Here is a 20,674-nt window from a genome sequence, read left to right on the forward strand (position 1 = left end):
AGTTTATGCATAGTTCTTACAATTACACCTCTGTACTTTTTCACTAGCAAATTTCTGAAGTTTTTTTTTCCTTCCACTTTTTTGTGGTTCTGAGCATAAATAAATGTTGAACAAGAGGTCTCATTACATAATAAGTGAGGAATGTAAAAACAACAGTATGTATTTTTGTATATCTTTGGTAAATTCAAGATTGGGGTACATATATTGTGACTGTTACTGCAAATAGCTTAGTACCTTATTGTTAGTTTTATTTCCTGCCTTCTGTGCTGTCTGTGGTTGCTTTTTCTTCTGAGGTGGTCTTGCTCGGCTGCTTAATGTTGGTCTCACAGTGCTTGCTAGTACATTGGTCTGTAACCTTGTTGGTTCTATTGTCGCTGTGATAGTTTGTTGGTAGTCCTTCAGCTGTTCTGACACAGCAACCACTGATGTTTTCAGTGATTCATCAGGTACTGTTGCATTGTTGCTGAGGATTAATTTATTAAGAAAAAAGAAACTTAGTTTATACTCTCACATAGAAATAATTTTTCTCTAGAACTAGTTTTGACTGGCATTCTGTTAGTAAATATATACACATAAAATATGGGACAAGTGCAATTGAAAACAAAATGTACATTCAATTTTCATCTGATTCCAGCTACAGACATTCAGGTTTTACACCACACTAACATTACAGAACAATATGCCTGAGATACTAAATTAGGTTGTGCATTGGATAAGACACTGGTTATGTATTCAGAAAAAATGGGATTTTCAGATCAGCATTCATATCTCTTAAATTAGGTTTTAAATAAATGCTCACATAAATACATCATGTGAACACTACCATGCATAACAAGATTAAATCTGTGTGACTGTTGAGTACAGCCGATGGCAACACAGCTGTAACCAATCAGTCAACATGATACAACTTTTTACTATTATAATGTTTTGCAACATTGGTAATGCATAATTTTTAATGTATGATCACTGGTTTATATCAGTATTTGGGGATCCATATTTTTTTATGTCTTAATTATTTACTTCCTGTTATTATGAAAGACTACAATTGATTATACAAACTTAACTAAACACAATAATTATTATTGTATGCTATTCCACGTATAAAGTGTCATCTGCATTGAAAAATCAATATCAGTGAGACTCTGTGATCTGTCAATATGAATCTATGCATCTTTGAATAGTAGTAGTAGAGAGTTGGATGTGAGCTACAATGGAGAGAAGTTTCATGATGTGTGAAAAGGTTCTTTTGTGGTTACTCAAATGTGGTGAATATATACTAATGTAACTTTATATGGTGTTTTATTTTAAATAAGTTACATGTAATACCTGTTTACATTGATCTGAGTACAAGACAGAAATCCTTTGTTGATGACTTAATGAATGAAAGAATTATGCCACAATATTCGAACCAATAGGAAGATTAACATATTGTTCTTAATCACTTCCAAGACCCAAGATACCTTTTGCTGAAATCATATCCCATTTACTTTCAGGAAAATGAACAACAACAACAATAACACCTACAGCAACAAAGAGAAAGATGAGTCTGTTTTCAATGATTGACTTTTAGTGATGAGCAGTGTTTACAAATTAGTTCTCAGAGCCATGTCCTATAATTGATCTTAATCACTTCAGTCTCTGGTAATCACTAATGTAATTGTAACTGTGCTGCTATAACATCAGTCATTTAATAATATGTTGATTACATGCAGGACAAGGACATGGTTCCAACAAAAAGACTGTAGCTGATTCTCTGGCCTTTTATTGTCTAATATGAAATTGTAATTTGTCTCTAATGGCCTCAATTTCAGTAAGATATTTAGCTACAGGATAGAGAGCAATCCTCACAAAAATTAAATGTTGTTCGGCATTATTGACAGGGTTGGTTCAGCCACCTGGTTGGAATGCGTGTCCTTCTACCTGCACATTAGCCCCTTGCTTGTGGGTATGTGAGAGATGTGTCATATGTGTATTCGTGGAATGTAGATGAGTGTAATGGATGCACATGTAGTGTAGTGTATAGTGTAGTGTAGTATTGTGTGATGACGATAGAAAATGGGTGAAACCTGGTGCCTATACATAGCCTATTCCTCGAGGCTGACAAGCTTAATATCCCTGCCTGATGAATGGACCACCTCTTAACATCACTTGCCCTCACTTCATGAGGCACTGTGGAGAGGTTTAAATTTAATCCAGGACAGTGATGCAAGTACTGGTGATCAGGAATCTTATGCTACCACCTCTTCGACCCTTGGTGGCCAAATACTGGCTGTGAAAATTTCATCCACCTCTAGGATTCAGACCGGCTTATCTCTGGGTCAAGCACTGCTACACAGACATGTGTTAGCAGTCTTGGTTATGGAGGGGGGTCAATGTTTGCTGTATAAAGGGATGTAGACGACTGTTGCTTTAAGGTACATATGAATGAGGTCATGCAGATATTAAGCCACCAACGGCAGCTACCGGCTATGTAATATAACTAAAGAAACAGAATTATTTTTGCTTTTAAAGTAGTGTATTTCCTGGGTATTTTCTGTGTTAAATTTGACTTGTGTATACACAATTATTTCATAGCAGTTCATAAAAGACAACTACTAATGTGGTTTCTGACAAGTTCTTCACTTTGATTATGAATAAATTGACTTTCCCATGTCAAATTTGACTTGCATAAACATGATTAGTTCATAGCAGTTCATAAAGGACGACTACTAATGTGGTTTATAACAGGTTCTTCACTTTGATTATGTATAAATTGACTTGTCCCATGCCCTGAGTATCTATGATATTGAATCAGTGGAACACGATGAATAAATGAGTTGCTACTGTACTGAACTGCGAATCTGACAGCACTAGTTAACAAAAACATTACACGCTTTTGTAAAAATAATCCACTGTGACAAGAGGTACATCAGAAAAATTGCTTACTAGTGAAATGAAAGACAGAGGAAATATGCAGGGTGGACAGAAATGGTATTAAAAGTTTGTAAGGGTGTTGCAGGGGAGGTTGTGAAGAGAAATAATGGTTAAGAAAAAAATTTGACATGATGCATCATTTCTGAGTTATTTATCATTGAAGTTAGACATCGGGTTGTTGTGTGCACAAATTCAAGCACTTGCACATGCTAAAATGCAGTAAAGCACAGACATCTGTGGGTCTGTGTGTTACAACTAGTTCAAATGCTCATTAAAAGTTAAAATGTGGCTTTCTTGGAAGTGATAAATATGAGCTAGGTGAGCAAAAGTTACATTTGTTTGGTTTGATGAAACTAAATGAAAAATAAGTCTGGTGACACTGTCTCTGGCAAGCTTCTCAAATTTGCATGTTTGCTGACTTGGTTGGCGAATTTCTATGATGAATAACTTGGAAGTGGCACAGTGTATTGATTTTTTTTCTTACCAATTATTTCTTAGCCAACCTCCCCTACAACACTGTTACAAGCTTTTCAGACTGTTGCAGACCACCCTGTACACAACATGCAAAACAGTTCTTACATGAGAAGTCAAAGAAAATTGTAAATTGTTGGTGAAAAGTCAATTTCGGCATATTGTAATGTGGGAGTGAAAGAGTGAATAAGTCAGAGAGAGAGAGAGGGGGGGGGGCAAAAAAAAAAAAAAAAAAACCTGAGGAGAATACAGTGCAGAATAAAAATGGACTAGTAACAAGTGAAACAAAATAGATTTTTACAGGTACAAAGTAACGACTGTTACTAACACAGTAGATTCAAAATCAAAGGTAAAAGAAGAGCATACACTAGAAAAATACTAGGAAAGAGTAAACAAAGAACTAAAAAAGGGGTGCAGCTGTGCTTAATTTTGAGGAGAGGTTTGAGTATCAAAGTGCTTAATTGGGTATTGTTCTTGTTGGAAATGGTGTGTCCTAGCTTTTCTCTAAGCTTTGGCCACACTTGCACAGTTAGTTATAGTTTATCGGGAACAAAATCATGGTGTATCTTGGCAATTTTCACATATTCAGATCATTACTAGAGGAGAAACCATAGAGAGATGAAACCCTAGGACTAACTGACTATTACCCCCACAGACAAGGAACTATGGGAACAAAATGTGGTTCACTTAACCTACCTATAAGGTGCGTCGTTCGCCTTACTGAGATCATGTGTGGAATACCAAATTGATCATATTGCTTATTCACTTGAGTGTTCATTTCATTACACTAATTAAACATATTACAAATTGCAAATATGTGAACAGATAGACAAAGAGAGCATAATCGTACAACAATACAAATATTAACCATTCAGTTGTCTCATTACCACCATTGGACTACAGTAACAAATGAGGAATGTTATTGCAATCAGAGCAAAAAGTTACACTGTGGATCAAACAGATTGGTTTTTGGCATATTTTGCAACTATATTTTTTTTCTGTTTTCCCTTTACAGTGTGGGTATTGCAACTTTTCCTGTTGACCCCAATTCCATTTTCTGCATTTCTGCTCTTGTCTTCTGCATCTTCTTCTCATATTGGCTGCTACTGTTTCAATCTCTGCTGATGATCTGTATGAAATCCTGAGGTGTCCAAATATATAAGAATCAAATGAGACAAAAGTAATGCAGGAGGTAGGTGTTTTAGGAATCCTTTCCTTCTGATAAAATTTTCATTGTTACCAGAATGAATCACTTGTGTATTGATTCCACTCATATTTACCATATCAAGCATGGGTAAACTATGCATATTTCTTGTAATATTGTACATGCTGATTTGTACACATTCTATAATGGACAAAAGTCATCTACTATGAGGCAATTCCAGCATGCAGAGGGCATTTTTGCTGCACCTATAGTCCCAAGCTACTTCTGAATAATACCGTGGGTGGTGAAACTTACTCTCTGTGATAGTGGAAGTTCATTATATTTTATCTTTGCGCCTATCAATATAGTAATGATAATTTTCTTTTCAAATACTTCTTTCTCATCTTCATCTGTTTCTGAATTTTATTGTTAAACTTAAGCTTTTTCAATACAATCTGAGACTACTTCATCTTCAGAATCCTCTGAGGTTCATTATTGTCCTCTTCAAACAACATCTTTTGAATTTCTTCAACACATTTTGGGTCAAGGAGATTATATATTTCCTGTAGCTTGCCATGATCAAGTATGCCCATCTACAATAACAAAATTCCTGTAATCTAATCTTGTCAGATATGGAGTATAAATTTGATACTCAATATTCAGACAGCTGATTAAGTGATAAAAAAAAGGAATTTCGTGCTACTTATGAAGCTAAATTAATAACCAAATAACTGTACTGTTGAAAGGAAATGAGAATTGACTCAGCACACTAAATTGAACAATCAGCAGATATCTCTACAACAGAACAGTCACTCCAGCACTCAGCACACAACAATGAAAATGGTTCTGAGAAGGGACACTAATAGTAAGGAGGTAACATTTCTGTAGACTCTTGACAAATTATTCATAGAAAACTTTAGTGTATCAATTTGATTAGCCTCATACCACAGCATGTTAAACAGTAAATGTGTAAAGCTTGTTTGATTTATCTATTCAGAATGACTACATCAAAAAGTCTAAAGCAGGCTAGCTAAACAAATCGTTAGTAACATGCCATATCCATTATGCTTCCTGTATTTTATAACCATACTTGTCACATATAATCTGCAGAGAAAAGCACATTTGAAATGTTAGCTTCTCAGGAAAAAATAATATAAATTAAGTGAGAAAATTCCAAGTGGTGGGCAGTTAGGAAGAATCAGTTAAAACCCAGAGCAGAAGACATAACAGGGTGAAGGAAAGAATTTAAATGAACAGAACTAACATATAATGTTTAGAATCCACAGTACTAAGAATAATCTGAAGAATGATATGCACCACAGGCCATTAACATTCCAGCACCAGGAAGGGCAACAAATAATAAAATTTTAGTTACTATGCATATACAGTATAGTAAGAAGAATACATGATTAAACTGGTGGGTGATTTGAGGGTATAAATGGTGCAAAATTTAGTATGCAGAGCTGTCACCTGTGGCAGCAACTATGGGTGTAGCTTGGTGGTGCATCAAGTTGAACTGACCTCTGGTGATAAATGTAGGTACGTCATTTGATGCTGCTTCAACCTTATGTCAAAACATTGTTCATAGTGGCTGGCATGAATGTAGTGTATAGTGTAGTGTAGTATTGTGTGATGACGATAGAAAATGGGTGAAACCTGGTGCCTATACATAGCCTATTCCTCGAGGCTGACAAGCTTAATATCCCTGCCTGATGAATGGACCACCTCTTAACATCACTTGCCCTCACTTCATGAGGCACTGTGGAGAGGTTTAAATTTAATCCAGGACAGTGATGCAAGTACTGGTGATCAGGAATCTTATGCTACCACCTCTTCGACCCTTGGTGGCCAAATACTGGCTGTGAAAATTTCATCCACCTCTAGGATTCAGACCGGCTTATCTCTGGGTCAAGCACTGCTACACAGACATGTGTTAGCAGTCTTGGTTATGGAGGGGGGTCAATGTTTGCTGTATAAAGGGATGTAGACGACTGTTGCTTTAAGGTACATATGAATGAGGTCATGCAGATATTAAGCCACCAACGGCAGCTACCGGCTATGTAATATAACTAAAGAAACAGAATTATTTTTGCTTTTAAAGTAGTGTATTTCCTGGGTATTTTCTGTGTTAAATTTGACTTGTGTATACACAATTATTTCATAGCAGTTCATAAAAGACAACTACTAATGTGGTTTCTGACAAGTTCTTCACTTTGATTATGAATAAATTGACTTTCCCATGTCAAATTTGACTTGCATAAACATGATTAGTTCATAGCAGTTCATAAAGGACGACTACTAATGTGGTTTATAACAGGTTCTTCACTTTGATTATGTATAAATTGACTTGTCCCATGCCCTGAGTATCTATGATATTGAATCAGTGGAACACGATGAATAAATGAGTTGCTACTGTACTGAACTGCGAATCTGACAGCACTAGTTAACAAAAACATTACACGCTTTTGTAAAAATAATCCACTGTGACAAGAGGTACATCAGAAAAATTGCTTACTAGTGAAATGAAAGACAGAGGAAATATGCAGGGTGGACAGAAATGGTATTAAAAGTTTGTAAGGGTGTTGCAGGGGAGGTTGTGAAGAGAAATAATGGTTAAGAAAAAAATTTGACATGATGCATCATTTCTGAGTTATTTATCATTGAAGTTAGACATCGGGTTGTTGTGTGCACAAATTCAAGCACTTGCACATGCTAAAATGCAGTAAAGCACAGACATCTGTGGGTCTGTGTGTTACAACTAGTTCAAATGCTCATTAAAAGTTAAAATGTGGCTTTCTTGGAAGTGATAAATATGAGCTAGGTGAGCAAAAGTTACATTTGTTTGGTTTGATGAAACTAAATGAAAAATAAGTCTGGTGACACTGTCTCTGGCAAGCTTCTCAAATTTGCATGTTTGCTGACTTGGTTGGCGAATTTCTATGATGAATAACTTGGAAGTGGCACAGTGTATTGATTTTTTTTCTTACCAATTATTTCTTAGCCAACCTCCCCTACAACACTGTTACAAGCTTTTCAGACTGTTGCAGACCACCCTGTACACAACATGCAAAACAGTTCTTACATGAGAAGTCAAAGAAAATTGTAAATTGTTGGTGAAAAGTCAATTTCGGCATATTGTAATGTGGGAGTGAAAGAGTGAATAAGTCAGAGAGAGAGAAAAAAAAACTGAGGAGATTTAAATCTTGTTGAAAGATAACATCACAGAGGCCTTTAAGACAGTGCACATCCACCACCCTTAATATGTACTGGTAGACATTGCTGCTGTGCAAATTACCGGCTATGTGAACCAGAGGTGGTTGTGTTACGTACCAAATGCCATTGCATCACACCATGTGCTAGGCCCATACGACAATGGCAAATTCTTTTCAGAGCCTCCATGCATGGGTGCATCTATCATGAATATATGTACAGAACTGAGATTTATCTGAAAAGATGATGTGATGCACCCTTAAAAAGAATTGTGCAAGATGTGCAGCCACTTTACATAATATTGTTACTACTTGCTTCTTCTGTATAAACATTTTATTTACTTTAGGTTCAGTGGACCAGCAGATAATTTTATAAGACAAAAAGGAGTGAAGGTTTTCAAAATTATCCAAGAAACTTGTTAATCTGGTGTAAGGATTCATCCCTGCTCTGCCTGACCTTCCTCTCTCTTAAGCTAGTGTGCTCTGTGCTCTGCATCAAGCTATATGAGCAAGTCAGTCTCTCCTAATGAACGTGTTTTTCAAACAACTTCAAGCAGCGTGACTGACAGATTTTGAGTCCACAGAATGATCAGGTGTCAGTAAACTCTCTTTCATTCCCTCCTTAACTAATATGAGGTCCACAGCCCATATGAGCCAACACCAGAACTACATTGTGAAATATCTCACTGTATGTACACTAATTTGCTGGAACCTGATTTCCTGGATGTTTGCCATGATATTCAAGAACAATTTGCAGTTACTCTTAAAAAACACATTTAAAAGTAAAAAAAAAAACCTAATCTTAGCTTTTGCAACTATTAGTTCCTTCCTCAGGGATGAAAGAAGGTACTGTTACTGTTGCACTCTTACTGAGGATATTCTTACAAGAAAGAAAATAGGTTAATATTCTCAGGTAGAAAAGATTTTTCTCAATTACTGGCTTTAATTGGCATACAAATCCCTGTTTGCTCACTGAGGAAGAAACTAATAGTCTTGAAAGTAGGTTTGATTTTTAAGTTTTAAATGTGTCTGTCTCCTCTGATGCAGCATTCTGGGTGACTTTTCCATAACTCTCCCCATTTCCTAAACCTCGGCTGTCCTTTTGCTTCATTCCTGTTATTCCCCCTTCAGCCATTCTGCCAGAAGAAGCAGCCACTGGCTCTGAAAGCTTGCACATTTCCTTAACTCTTATGTGTGTTTGCTCCTGCTGCTACTTGTAACTGATTTTTCTTATCAATCCAATTATACTGTCAAAAATTGATTATTTTTGTTGAAAACATAATAAAGACACAAATAACATATTTACTACATTTTCTTAGTTTCTTGATGTTTTTAGGTATTGAAAGTACAAAAATTAGCTATAAGTTACCTTTTTCTGCCTGTAATATGTGGTTTTCGTTGCCCACTAGTTGGTCTCCGAACACTGTTATTCTTCTTTTTGTTGCCATTTTTCTTTTTATTACTATTACTTGCTGTGCCATTTTTCTTGCTGTTGTTGTTTGCATGTAAACGTACATTAACTGGATCATAACTCTTCCGCAGAACCTGATTTATTCGATCTAAGATATTATCCACAAAACGATTGTACTTTGTTATATAAATAGGTGGAACAGCATTGTTACCATCCATCGCTCCTATAAAATAAAAAGAAATATAATAAAATAACAAATTTTCGGTTGTAATATTCATGATATGGTGTAAATAAAATAATGGTTTTTAACTGCTTATAATATAGCTGATACAGAACAAATATTGCTGCTCTCTCCTAAGATAATTTTGGCATAAAAATTCTTGATTTAGCATTAACAAAGATGTCTATCTTTCTCGCTCTAATCTGTTTGCAGTTAGTACTCACATTCATTCATTGATTATGCTTTTTACCCTTGATTGAGTGCAAAAGATATCCAGTTAGCATTGTTGTTATACACGTGCATACTGAGGATTGTTTTGTGTGGCATCTCTTTTAATGCAGGACCATTAATGTCAGTGTCCCCTACAAGTAAATAATAAATAAATCCAATAAATACAACTAAAGGGAGGAAAGCCAACATAAGGGCAATCCAGTGGCTTTTGAGAATGTAACGCAACAGCTGCAAATACTGCAGAGTGATTATGGAGCACAATTCACGACTATGCTGTAACACGGAGGGGGGAGGGGGGGGGGGAAGAGAGAGAGAGAGAGAGAGAGAGAGAGAGAGAGATGATATTGCTTTAAAAAGCATAGGTCTATGTACACACAGCACCAAAAGTTTTGCATGACCTCATTATGTCAAAATTGATGGCACAGCAAACAAAAATTGGCTCTGAAGCATGTGTATGTATTCATTTGCAGATTAGATTAGTACTTGTTCCATAGATCATGAATACGACACTTTGTAATGATTTGGAATGTGTCAGGTTAATAAAAGGTGCCTATACGAGATATTACATTACACAAAATATTACAAGACACTTAATATTTTAATTTTCTTTTTCCTTTTTTTGGGGGGGGGGGGAGGGGGGGCGGCTTGGGGAAATTTACCCACTTACTACATCCAAATATTCATCTAATGAGTAGAAGGAGTTGCCATTAAGAAATTCTTTTAATTTCCTTTTAAATGCTATATGGCTATCTGTCAGACTTTTGATGCTATTAGGTAAGTGACCAAAGACTTTTGTGGCAGCATAATTTACCCCCTTCTGAGTCAAAGTTAGATTTAACCTTGAGTAGTGAAGATCATCCTTTCTCCTAGTGTTGTAGCCAGGTACACTGCTATTACTTTTGAATTCATTTGGATTGTTAATAACAAATTTCATAAGTGAATATATATATATATATATATATATATATATTGTGAGGCTACAGTGAAGATTCCAAGCTCTTTAAATAAGTGTCTGCAGGATGATCTTGGATGAGCTCCAGCGATTATTCTGATTACACACTTTTGTGCAATGAACAAACTTTTACTCAATGATGAGTTACCCAAGAATATGATGCCATATGAAAGCAGAGAATGAAAATAGGTGTGGTAAGCTAATTTACTCAGATGTATATCGCCAAAATTTGCAATGACCCTAATAGCATAAGTAGCTGAACTCAAACGTTTCAGCAGATCCTCAGTGCGTTTTTTCCAGTTCAACCCCTCATAAATGCAAACACCTAGAAATTTTGGATATTCTACCTTAGCTACCGATTTCTGATCAAAGTCTATATTTATTAAAGGGGTCATTCCATTTACTGTGTGGAACTGTATATACTGTGCTTTGTCAAAGTTTAATGAGAGCCCATTTGCAGAGAACCACTTAATGATTTTCTGAAAAACATCGTTTACAATTTCACCAGTTAATTCTTGTCTGTTGGTTGTTATAGCTATACTTGTATCATCAGCAAAAAGTACCAGCTTTGTATCTTCGTGAATATAGAATGGAAAGTCATTAATATATATTAAGAACAGCAGAGGACCCAAGTCCGAACCTTGCGGTACCCCATTCTTGATTGTTTCCCAGTTGGAGAAATCACCAGTTTTTTGCATATTATGTGAACTGCTTATTTCAACATTCTGCACTCTTCCAGTTAGGTATGATTTAAACCATTTGAGCACTGTCCCAGTATTTCCAGATCACAAGATAAAAAAAAACTGACATAGTGAAATAACTAAATAATAGAATTTGAAGCCATTTTGACTATTTTTCGACCATGACTGTCTCCAGAAAAATGTAAAGGTTTTTTTAAATTACCACTATCAGTCAAACTTTGTCAACTATTGTAGTACTTATTTATGTAGCTACATTTTTCGAGGGTTATACCTCATCTTCAGGCTAAATGGCATTACAAAACAGCTTTACAATAAGGTCCTACTGATGTTACATAGTCTTTTCATAAATGTTGTTGTCATCTTGGGGAAGAAGAGAAAACTTAGTAAGAGGCGATGTCACTTTGGAAGCTGGACTGATGTTTGCACGAAAATGTTTTGTAATGGTCACTCACTTTGTTCTTCTGGCGTGGCAGTCTCGTCAATGTATGTATCTTTAATATGAAAAACAAATGAACTGACCCACTCAGCAGAGGTTTCAGAACAAAATGCAGTTTTTTATGTGATTCATTCAAGCTGAAAGTTAATGTGTACAGTGGCCATTGTTTAATTGTCATGCTAATCTGAAAATATCATAATTTTTCTTGAATATCTGCCTTTCTCTTGATCTGATTCTTAGCTGATGTTTTTAGATTTTGTTATTTAATCTAGGGCAAGTCAAAGAATATTATACCTGTATTTGTTATTATTTTTTCCCTATTGGTGGACATTTTATTATATTTCATGTGTTCTTTATTTATTGTTTCACATATTAAATTTTTGTGCATAATACTTACTTTGGGTGTATTAATTGTAAAATTGAAGGTTTTATAATATCTTCAGTCACTATTGTCACCAGAATATATAGTTATGACAATGTACAGATTGATGTAATCATTTTATGTTGTTCATTGATGATCATTTTATCCAAAACTGATAGTGAAGAAGTATTTGTTTTAGCATCAGCTTTTGGTAGTACATAATAGGACTTTCTAAAATATTTATGAACTGTGTGGTACCACCTGTAGCTTTTTTCTCTTTTATTCTAAAAGTAGTCTGTTGTTAATACTGGAAACTGCAGGGATTGTGTGCATACTGTTCCATAATTTATGGGATATACCAGCCAAATGGGACTGAAATGTTCAATGTGTTACTGACTTACGTGCTGCCGCAATCTGTTAAGCTCTGCATTGAATTGTTCCACATGTGACTTGCAAAACATTTTGGAGATTCAGGTGAGGAGTACTTTTTGCAAAATGTAATGAGTCAAGATGTACAAGAATAAACAATTTTCGGGTAGTACATGGTACATCTAAAAGGTACAGTGAGCTGCCTGATATCCAAATGCCAACATGTCTTAAAGGTCCAGAATGAATTTTCACGAGGAATGGAGTGTGAACTGATATGGAACTTCCTGGCAGATTAAAACTGTGTATTGGACCAGAACTTGCACCTAAGACCTTTGCATTTCACAGGCAAGTGCTCAACCAACTGAGCTACACAAGTATGACTCACAACTCGCTCTCACAGTGTTATTACTAGCAGTAAATTGTCTCCTGCCTCTAGTTGGTAGAGCAGTTGCAAGTGAAAGGCAAAGTCCATTGTTCTGAGTCCCATTATGGCACACAGTTTTAACCTGCCAGAAATTTCGATGTGTTAAAGGAGTTTGCACAGAGACAGATTTTGACAGTTGTAACAAACCACTGAACACACTAAACTGAAGCATATTCATGTGCTGTGGCCAGTCACATTTACAGAGTAAGAAGAGTCTCGTCATAATACAATTGAGCAATTCACAAACATCAAATTTTATTACAGATTGTTTGAAGAAGATCTGTGGGAACATATTGGCACACAGCATAAAATATGTTTGTGACTTATGCGTACTCTTTTCATTTGGAAAAGAAACTATTGATAGTGGTATAATTGTCAGTGAGCACATTAACATGTAATATTGTGGTTGATGAGAATCTCTAAGACTCACATTAGAGAAATTTAATATTAGGTAGGACAATTTTAACATTGTCATTCACAAACATTTGAGCAAACAGAAGGTCTATAACTGATTTCTGCTGCTCACACTGGTTGATGTGAAACAAGCTACATAGGTCAACAATAGAGGAAATTTAGTTAACATGTGTCACACCACTGAGATTCAATATTTTTGTAAACCACCTTCACATAAACTGAAATCTGATGATACCAGTTTGAGTCAGAGTAGGGTAGACAACCATCACAGCTATAGTACACAGTTATCCGCATCACATTTGCCAATCATTAAAAGATGTGATATACATGGTTCAACTGATTCTAAAATATCTTTCACTCTCAAATTTCAGCAACTATATAAACAATGTAAAATATGTGTTAAGTGTGTGACGACAGGGAATCTTTCTTGCACATTGTAGTTTTTATGATACCATTCACTCAATGTTTTAGACATATATTGTATTATTTTATTAGATCTAGTGTATTTGAAACAAACAGAAATCATTTCATTTTAGAATTAATATTTGTAAAAAGGGAATGTATCTCCAACCCCACTCAAATAAAGGTACCCCCTCATCAAAGATAATCATTATTCCTTTTTTATTTAACTTGTATATCTGCTGTTATGAATGGTATTGTTGTTTAATAGTTATACACATGAGTGAAACATATTTTTGCACAACCCATGATGATTACTGTGTAATGTATCCTGGTGGACTAGTGTTGCTGAATTTTTAAACCTTTAAACTATTGCTTTAATAATATGGAACAACAGGTATTTAAAAAAATCTAAATAATTGAAGCTCATGTATTTTGTAGGGTTGATCATATTTAGATGAATGAATGAATAGATGGATGGATGGATAGATGGTTATTGTAGAAGCTCTATAGATATGTAACTTGCAGTTTTATATCTGTTGACATTTTCTCTTAAATCGTTACACCTGAATTAGAGCACCTTCTAAATTCTAGAAATCATATAAAATCTATTTGTAGTTTTTGTCATTAGACACAATTTTACATATTGGAAAGGTTCAAAAATAAATTTCTAGATTTCTGTTGTTCATCATAATATCTGTAAGAATGAATTCATAGTAGCAATTTTATTATTTCCTATTGTGTTCCCACCAAAAGAAAAAAATAATTCTGTTGTTCAGAAGACTCAACTAGGTAGATTCCTCATAATTTCAAACACCATAATGGTTATAAGGTATCTTCATTAGTATTACTAGAAATGTGGCAATACTGCATCATCAACTGTTGGAAAGTAAAGCTGTTTCCGCAGATAAAATGTACATGTACTTTTCATTCATTTGGACACATTTGAGATAATATTTATATGTATTTTTCATTCATTTGGTAATAGTCTATGTTGAATACGCCGCTTGTGCTGCTTTTAAAAAAATACTTATTGAATTTATGTTATTAATAGATCCACATACCTGGTTATGATGTTTCCCTTAGATGATTACTTTTTTGCACAAAACATGATGAAAATATAGTCTACTTACTATGAACCAACTCTTCAGATTGTTAGAATGGGAAAGGCGTCAATTGTAGAAATTAGAGGAAAAGGTAAGACAGGTTTTTGAAAGATGAGAAACAATGGAATACTACCCAAATAAAATATGGGCATGTTACATAAAGACAATTTCAAATGATATTATTATTTAACTTTCCCATAAAAAATCTTTAAACAGTGGTAGTGCTGTGAAATAAAACTTAGAGGAATAAGGTGAAAGTCTAGAGGAATAAAAAAAACTCATTTATTACAAAACTTGTAACTGGGGGAGAAAGGTGGTAGAATATACACTCCTGGAAATTGAAATAAGAACATCGTGAATTCATTGTCCCAGGAAGGGGAAACTTTATTGACACATTCCTGGGGTCAGATACATCACATGATCACACTGACAGAACCACAGGCACATAGACACAGGCAACAGAGCATGCACAATGTCGGCACTAGTACAGTGTATATCCACCTTTCGCAGCAATGCAGGCTGCTATTCTCCCATGGAGACGGTCGTAGAGATGCTGGATGTAGTCCTGTGGAATGGCTTGCCATGCCATTTCCACCTGGCGCCTCAGTTGGACCAGCGTTTGTGCTGGACGTGCAGACCGCGTGAGATGACGCTTCATCCAGTCCCAAACATGCTCAATGGGGGACAGATCCGGAGATCTTGCTGGCCAGGGTAGTTGACTTACACCTTCTAGAGCACGTTGGGTGGCACGGGATACATGCGGACGTGCATTGTCCTGTTGGAACAGCAAGTTCCCTTGCCAGTCTAGGAATGGTAGAACGATGGGTTCGATGACGGTTTGGATGTACCGTGCACTATTCAGTGTCCCCTCGACGATCACCAGTGGTGTACGGCCAGTGTAGGAGATCGCTCCCCACACCATGATGCCGGGTGTTGGCCCTGTGTGCCTCGGTCGTATGCAGTCCTGATTGTGGCGCTCACCTGCACGGCGCCAAACACGCATACGACCATCATTGGCACCAAGGCAGAAGCGACTCTCATCGCTGAAGACGACACGTCTCCATTCGTCCCTCCATTCACGCCTGTCACGACATCACTGGAGGCGGGCTGCACGATGTTGGGGCGTGAGCGGAAGACGGTCTAACGGTGTGCGGGACCGTAGCCCAGCTTCATGGAGACGGTTGCGAATGGTCCTCGCCGATACCCCAGGAGCAACAGTGTCCCTAATTTGCTGGGAAGTGGCGGTGCGGTCCCCTACGGCACTGCGTAGGATCCTACGGTCTTGGCGTGCATCCGTGCGTCGCTGCGGTCCGGTCCCAGGTCGACGGGCACGTGCACCTTCCGCCGACCACTGGCGACAACATCGATGTACTGTGGAGACCTCACGCCCCACGTGTTGAGCAATTCGGCGGTACGTCCACCCGGCCTCCCGCATGCCCACTATACGCCCTCGCTCAAAGTCCGTCAACTGCACATACGGTTCACGTCCACGCTGTCGCGGCATGCTACCAGTGTTAAAGACTGCGATGGAGCTCCGTATGCCACGGCAAACTGGCTGACACTGATGGCGGCGGTGCACAAATGCTGCGCAGCTAGCGCCATTCGACGGCCAACACCGCAGTTCCTGGTGTGTCCGCTGTGCCGTGCGTGTGATCATTGCTTGTACAGCCCTCTCGCAGTGTCCGGAGCAAGTATGGTGGGTCTGACACACCGGTGTCAATGTGTTCTTTTTTCCATTTCCAGGAGTGTAGTTTATGATCTGCTGATTATGTGCTGCTGTCTGCAATCAAATTTACTTACAGTCTCATAGTTTAAGAGATATTGTTGATATGATCAACACATCCCTGAGATATTGTCATTTCATGGAATGAATTTTTTTGGGGGGCCATCACATGATACATTCCTAAATAAACAGCAGTCAACATGATAATCTCTACACTTAGTGTTTTCTGCCATAGTTATAACTTCCACCAGTAACGCAAAATAATTATGGTAATGTAATCCACATTAGAAAATATTAAGCACAGTTTTTTCCCAGTTGTTACAATAGCCATAGAAATTAGGTTGATGATGTTTGTGTCACAGCCTGCAATGAGAAATGGTATAAAATCTTGCCTGTGTATGTCTCAATAATGCATGGCGCTGGGATAAAATAATCTCTTCGAAAATTATAATCTAGGAATGAAAGTGTTTCAATTCAAGCATGAAACATGAAAAGGATGGTTGGAATAATAAGTGTACACTCAATTTATGGTGTGGAAATTTACATAAAATGTTACACTGTCCAACAGTAAAATATTGAAAATTATAATCTAGGAATGAAAGTGTTTCAATTCAAGCATGAAACATGAAAAGGATGGTTGGAATAATAAGTCTACACTCAATTTATGGTGTGGAAATTTACATAAAATGTTACACTGTCCAACAGTAAAATATTGAAAATTATAATCTAGGAATGAAAGTGTTTCAATTCAAGCTTGAAACATGAAAAGGATGGTTGGAATAATAAGTCTACACTCAATTTATGGTGTGGAAATTTACATAAAATGTTACACTGTCCAACAGTAAAATATTGAAGATTAAAGGTCAAAATAACTTATTGATTTGGACCAGTCATTGATTACATATTGTGAAGCAAGAGTGATAGCTGTCATGCGCATCTTGGCCTTTTTTTAAAACTTGTCATTGTTTTCAGTTTCTCTCTCTTTTTGTATTTGTTGACCTTTAAAATATCCTCAACTGTTATGTCATTAGAACTGTATTTCTAATAATGTTATTAGAGATGCAATTTGACTTTCTTTTTATTTCTCTTTTTTTTAATTTATCTCCCTCTCTTTCCTGGTTAGTCTTTAACATTAGGCCAATAATAATGTCATTATAAACATAATATCAGTTTAATTACATAAATAAGTAGGTGACTTGATTGTGAACTACTAAAAGAAACAAACACACGATTGACCTACAGTGCATCTGTAAAACTAAGAGATGTATCACTGAAGAGTCTAGATCAGCATCTGCATCAAGCTCTCTATGATAATGTTAGCTAGTATCTTAAAATAAAAATGTGCATCGATTTTAGATCTCTGCAAATCATCATAGCATGCAGTAATACTGAAGCAACATTCACTTTGTTATACACTGTTAGCAGAAAATGCATCTCTTGTAAACAGTCTGGTGATGCCATTATCATTCTCTGTATGGCACAACTCACATAGCACCAGCACCTAACTGTCCATTTCAAACAATCCCTCTTTGTAATACTCTATTAGTAGCAACTGAAATTCTTGTGAGTAGCCCTATGTGTCACCACTGTTATCCCCCCCCCCCCCCCCCCCCCTACAACTCATGTAATACCTATAAGACAATACTTGGTGTAAGAGGTCTCATATCTATCAATGTGTGACAAGATATATAGTATAAATGTGTTTTGTGATTGGTAGATGATCAGAGAGTGGTACATAGATTGCATTATCAGCATCACATTCTCTTCATCTGGGTTCATTATATTCACTTTTAGTATGAACACAAGGTTTTTGCAGCATATGACATCAGCAGTATTGTTAAAAGAATGCTAATGTGCATATAAATATGCACCAATGATAGTTTTATGCTCTAACTTCCTGCAGTAATTGATAGTTATCTCTGCTGCTAGTGACTGTGCTGTTGATGGGATGTTAAACTCTAATCTTCCTTGAGAGTTATTTTTGATCCTATTTCCTGACATTGTGATTAAAAGCATGAAGACTATACTTTATTATATCTCAAGTTTTCACTCCTATCAATATCTTCAGTTTAATAACATTTTGTTCTATATAAAATCATTCCTAGTCTGCTATTATACAGCTGTTTACAGTCAATGAGATGATGTAGTGGTAAAGGCACTGAACTGCCTGTTGGACACCAAGATACAGCCCGACCCAATGAATTATGATGGCATCAGATTTATGGAATATTCTGTTGGTGCTTAAAAGAACATAGACACATTAAAAATTAAAATACACGGTATTATTGTGAAACATGGGTACTGCACATTTCGGTTTTTAACATTTTTCGTCAATTGTACCACAAGAAACTGAAGAGTCACATGCAGGACTCTTGTTTGGGAAGAACAGTTTTTAAATCTACATCCTGGTATCCTTATTTAGGTTTTTTGTGGTTTCCCTTAATCAGTTTAGCTGACCGCCATGATAGAGTCTAAGAGCATAGCCAGTAATATATTTAAGCTTGTGTTTGATCTCTAATAACCTGTTGGTTCAGACATTAAACCCTAATCTTCCTTCCTTCCTTTCACCTGCCCCAGGTAAATAATTAAGAGTTTTGATTACAAGATATGACATTTGATATTATATAGTTCTGAGTATATGAATTTTATTTTTAAGTAATTCTTAGATTTAGGTAAAAAGAGCATTTTACTGGCAGTTGTAGCATGAAATGTATGAGAATGGTGGATAATGTCATGACCCCCAGTTGTAAAACATAATTTCATATTATGTAATTAACTTGTGCAACCTATTGTAGAATGCTACTAGGGTGTGTGGGACCATACAAAATAAGGAGAGAATGGTGTCTTCCATAGCAACCAGCATGGATTTGGAAAACATCGATCACGTGAAACCCAACTCACACTTTTCTCACATGACTTACTGAAAACAGTGGATCAAGGCAGTCAAGTAGATGCAGTATTTCTTGATGTCTGAAAAGCATTTGACTCACAAGTTGGAGGCCATGACTTCGGGACCACAGATGTACTTCAGCCTTTGTACACCTTTAGTAGGCTGTTAAAACAACATAATGTGCAAGTAATAAGGTGCACTGCTCTGGCAATTCAAAGAAAATCACAAGGTAAGTTTTATGTGTCTATTATGTAACTATCTGTGGGTAGATGCCGATCATTAGATTTCGTGGTGGTCAAGTGGTTAGCATTTGAGCTACAAAAGACGAATGTGTGTGAAGCGATGGTTCAACTCCCACTTAAACTTAATTAGTAATATGTATTTTTTCAATCACTGGTCATGTTATTTAATTTATATAACATCTGAGAGGTAATATAATAAAAAAAAGACAAACCATGTGTATTTGCATGAAGTTTTAGTGAATTTCATGTTATTTGACTACTTACTATTTTTAATTAAAATTAATTATTAGAACAAACATATTTATCACTATCAACAAGTAAATGAAGAAACACATAGTGTTTCCCTGAAAATGTATGCCTGTCATGATTTGGGAAATTCCTTGTGCATACAGTCTGGTAAGGTACCGGAACTATTTTGCACTTCAATGCTTCGAGCTGCAGACACAGAGGCAGGCCCCATTTGGCAGTTAACCTGCATAGTGGTGAGATGTAGCTAATGTAGAAGGAATGAGCTATTTCGGTGCAATTTTTTTTAATATCACAGAATTTACATTTGTTTTACAAAAATGCAGGTTTGAGTGGGATTCGAACCGTCACCTCACGTGCCTTTATCTTACATAGTTCGAATGCTAAAGACCTGACCACCATGAACTCTAATGTCTGGCACCTAAGCACAGATACATCAGTTACATAATAGACGAAGAAAACTTCTCTTGCAATTTTCTCAGAATTTCCAGAGTAGTGCACCTTACTACTAGCACACTATGCTGTTTTGATGGTCTACAAAAGGAGCACAAAGCTTGAAGTAAATCCGTGATCCCAATATCGTGGCCTCCCCTTGTCATTACTACATCTGCTTCTTATCAAAATTACAATTATATGGTGTATCAAGTGAAATTTGAGGCTTGATTGAGGACGTTTTGGTAGGGAGGAAGTGGCAAGTTATCTTGGATGGAGAGTCATCAACAGATGTAAATGTAATTTCAGGAGTACTCCAGGGAAATATGTTGGGTATCTTGCTGCTCGTATTGTATATTAATAAACTTGTGGACAAAGTT

General features: G+C 36.4%; 1 protein-coding gene across 1 annotated transcript in view; it reads right to left on the reverse strand.

The window, feature by feature from the left end:
* Window positions 1–20,674, reverse strand: part of LOC126236092 (uncharacterized) — a gene marked incomplete at its 5' end in the record, with an annotated part of 65,705 nt that overhangs the window by 11,432 nt on the left and 33,599 nt on the right. The window contains 2 exons of the mRNA XM_049945161.1: window positions 235–463; window positions 9,107–9,371. Of these exons, the coding sequence (XP_049801118.1) occupies window positions 235–463; window positions 9,107–9,371 (494 nt within the window). The remainder of the gene's footprint in view (window positions 1–234; window positions 464–9,106; window positions 9,372–20,674) is intronic.

The sequence above is a fragment of the Schistocerca nitens genome, chromosome 2 (genome assembly GCF_023898315.1).
Source record: "Schistocerca nitens isolate TAMUIC-IGC-003100 chromosome 2, iqSchNite1.1, whole genome shotgun sequence".
Classification (NCBI taxonomy): domain Eukaryota; kingdom Metazoa; phylum Arthropoda; class Insecta; order Orthoptera; family Acrididae; genus Schistocerca; species Schistocerca nitens.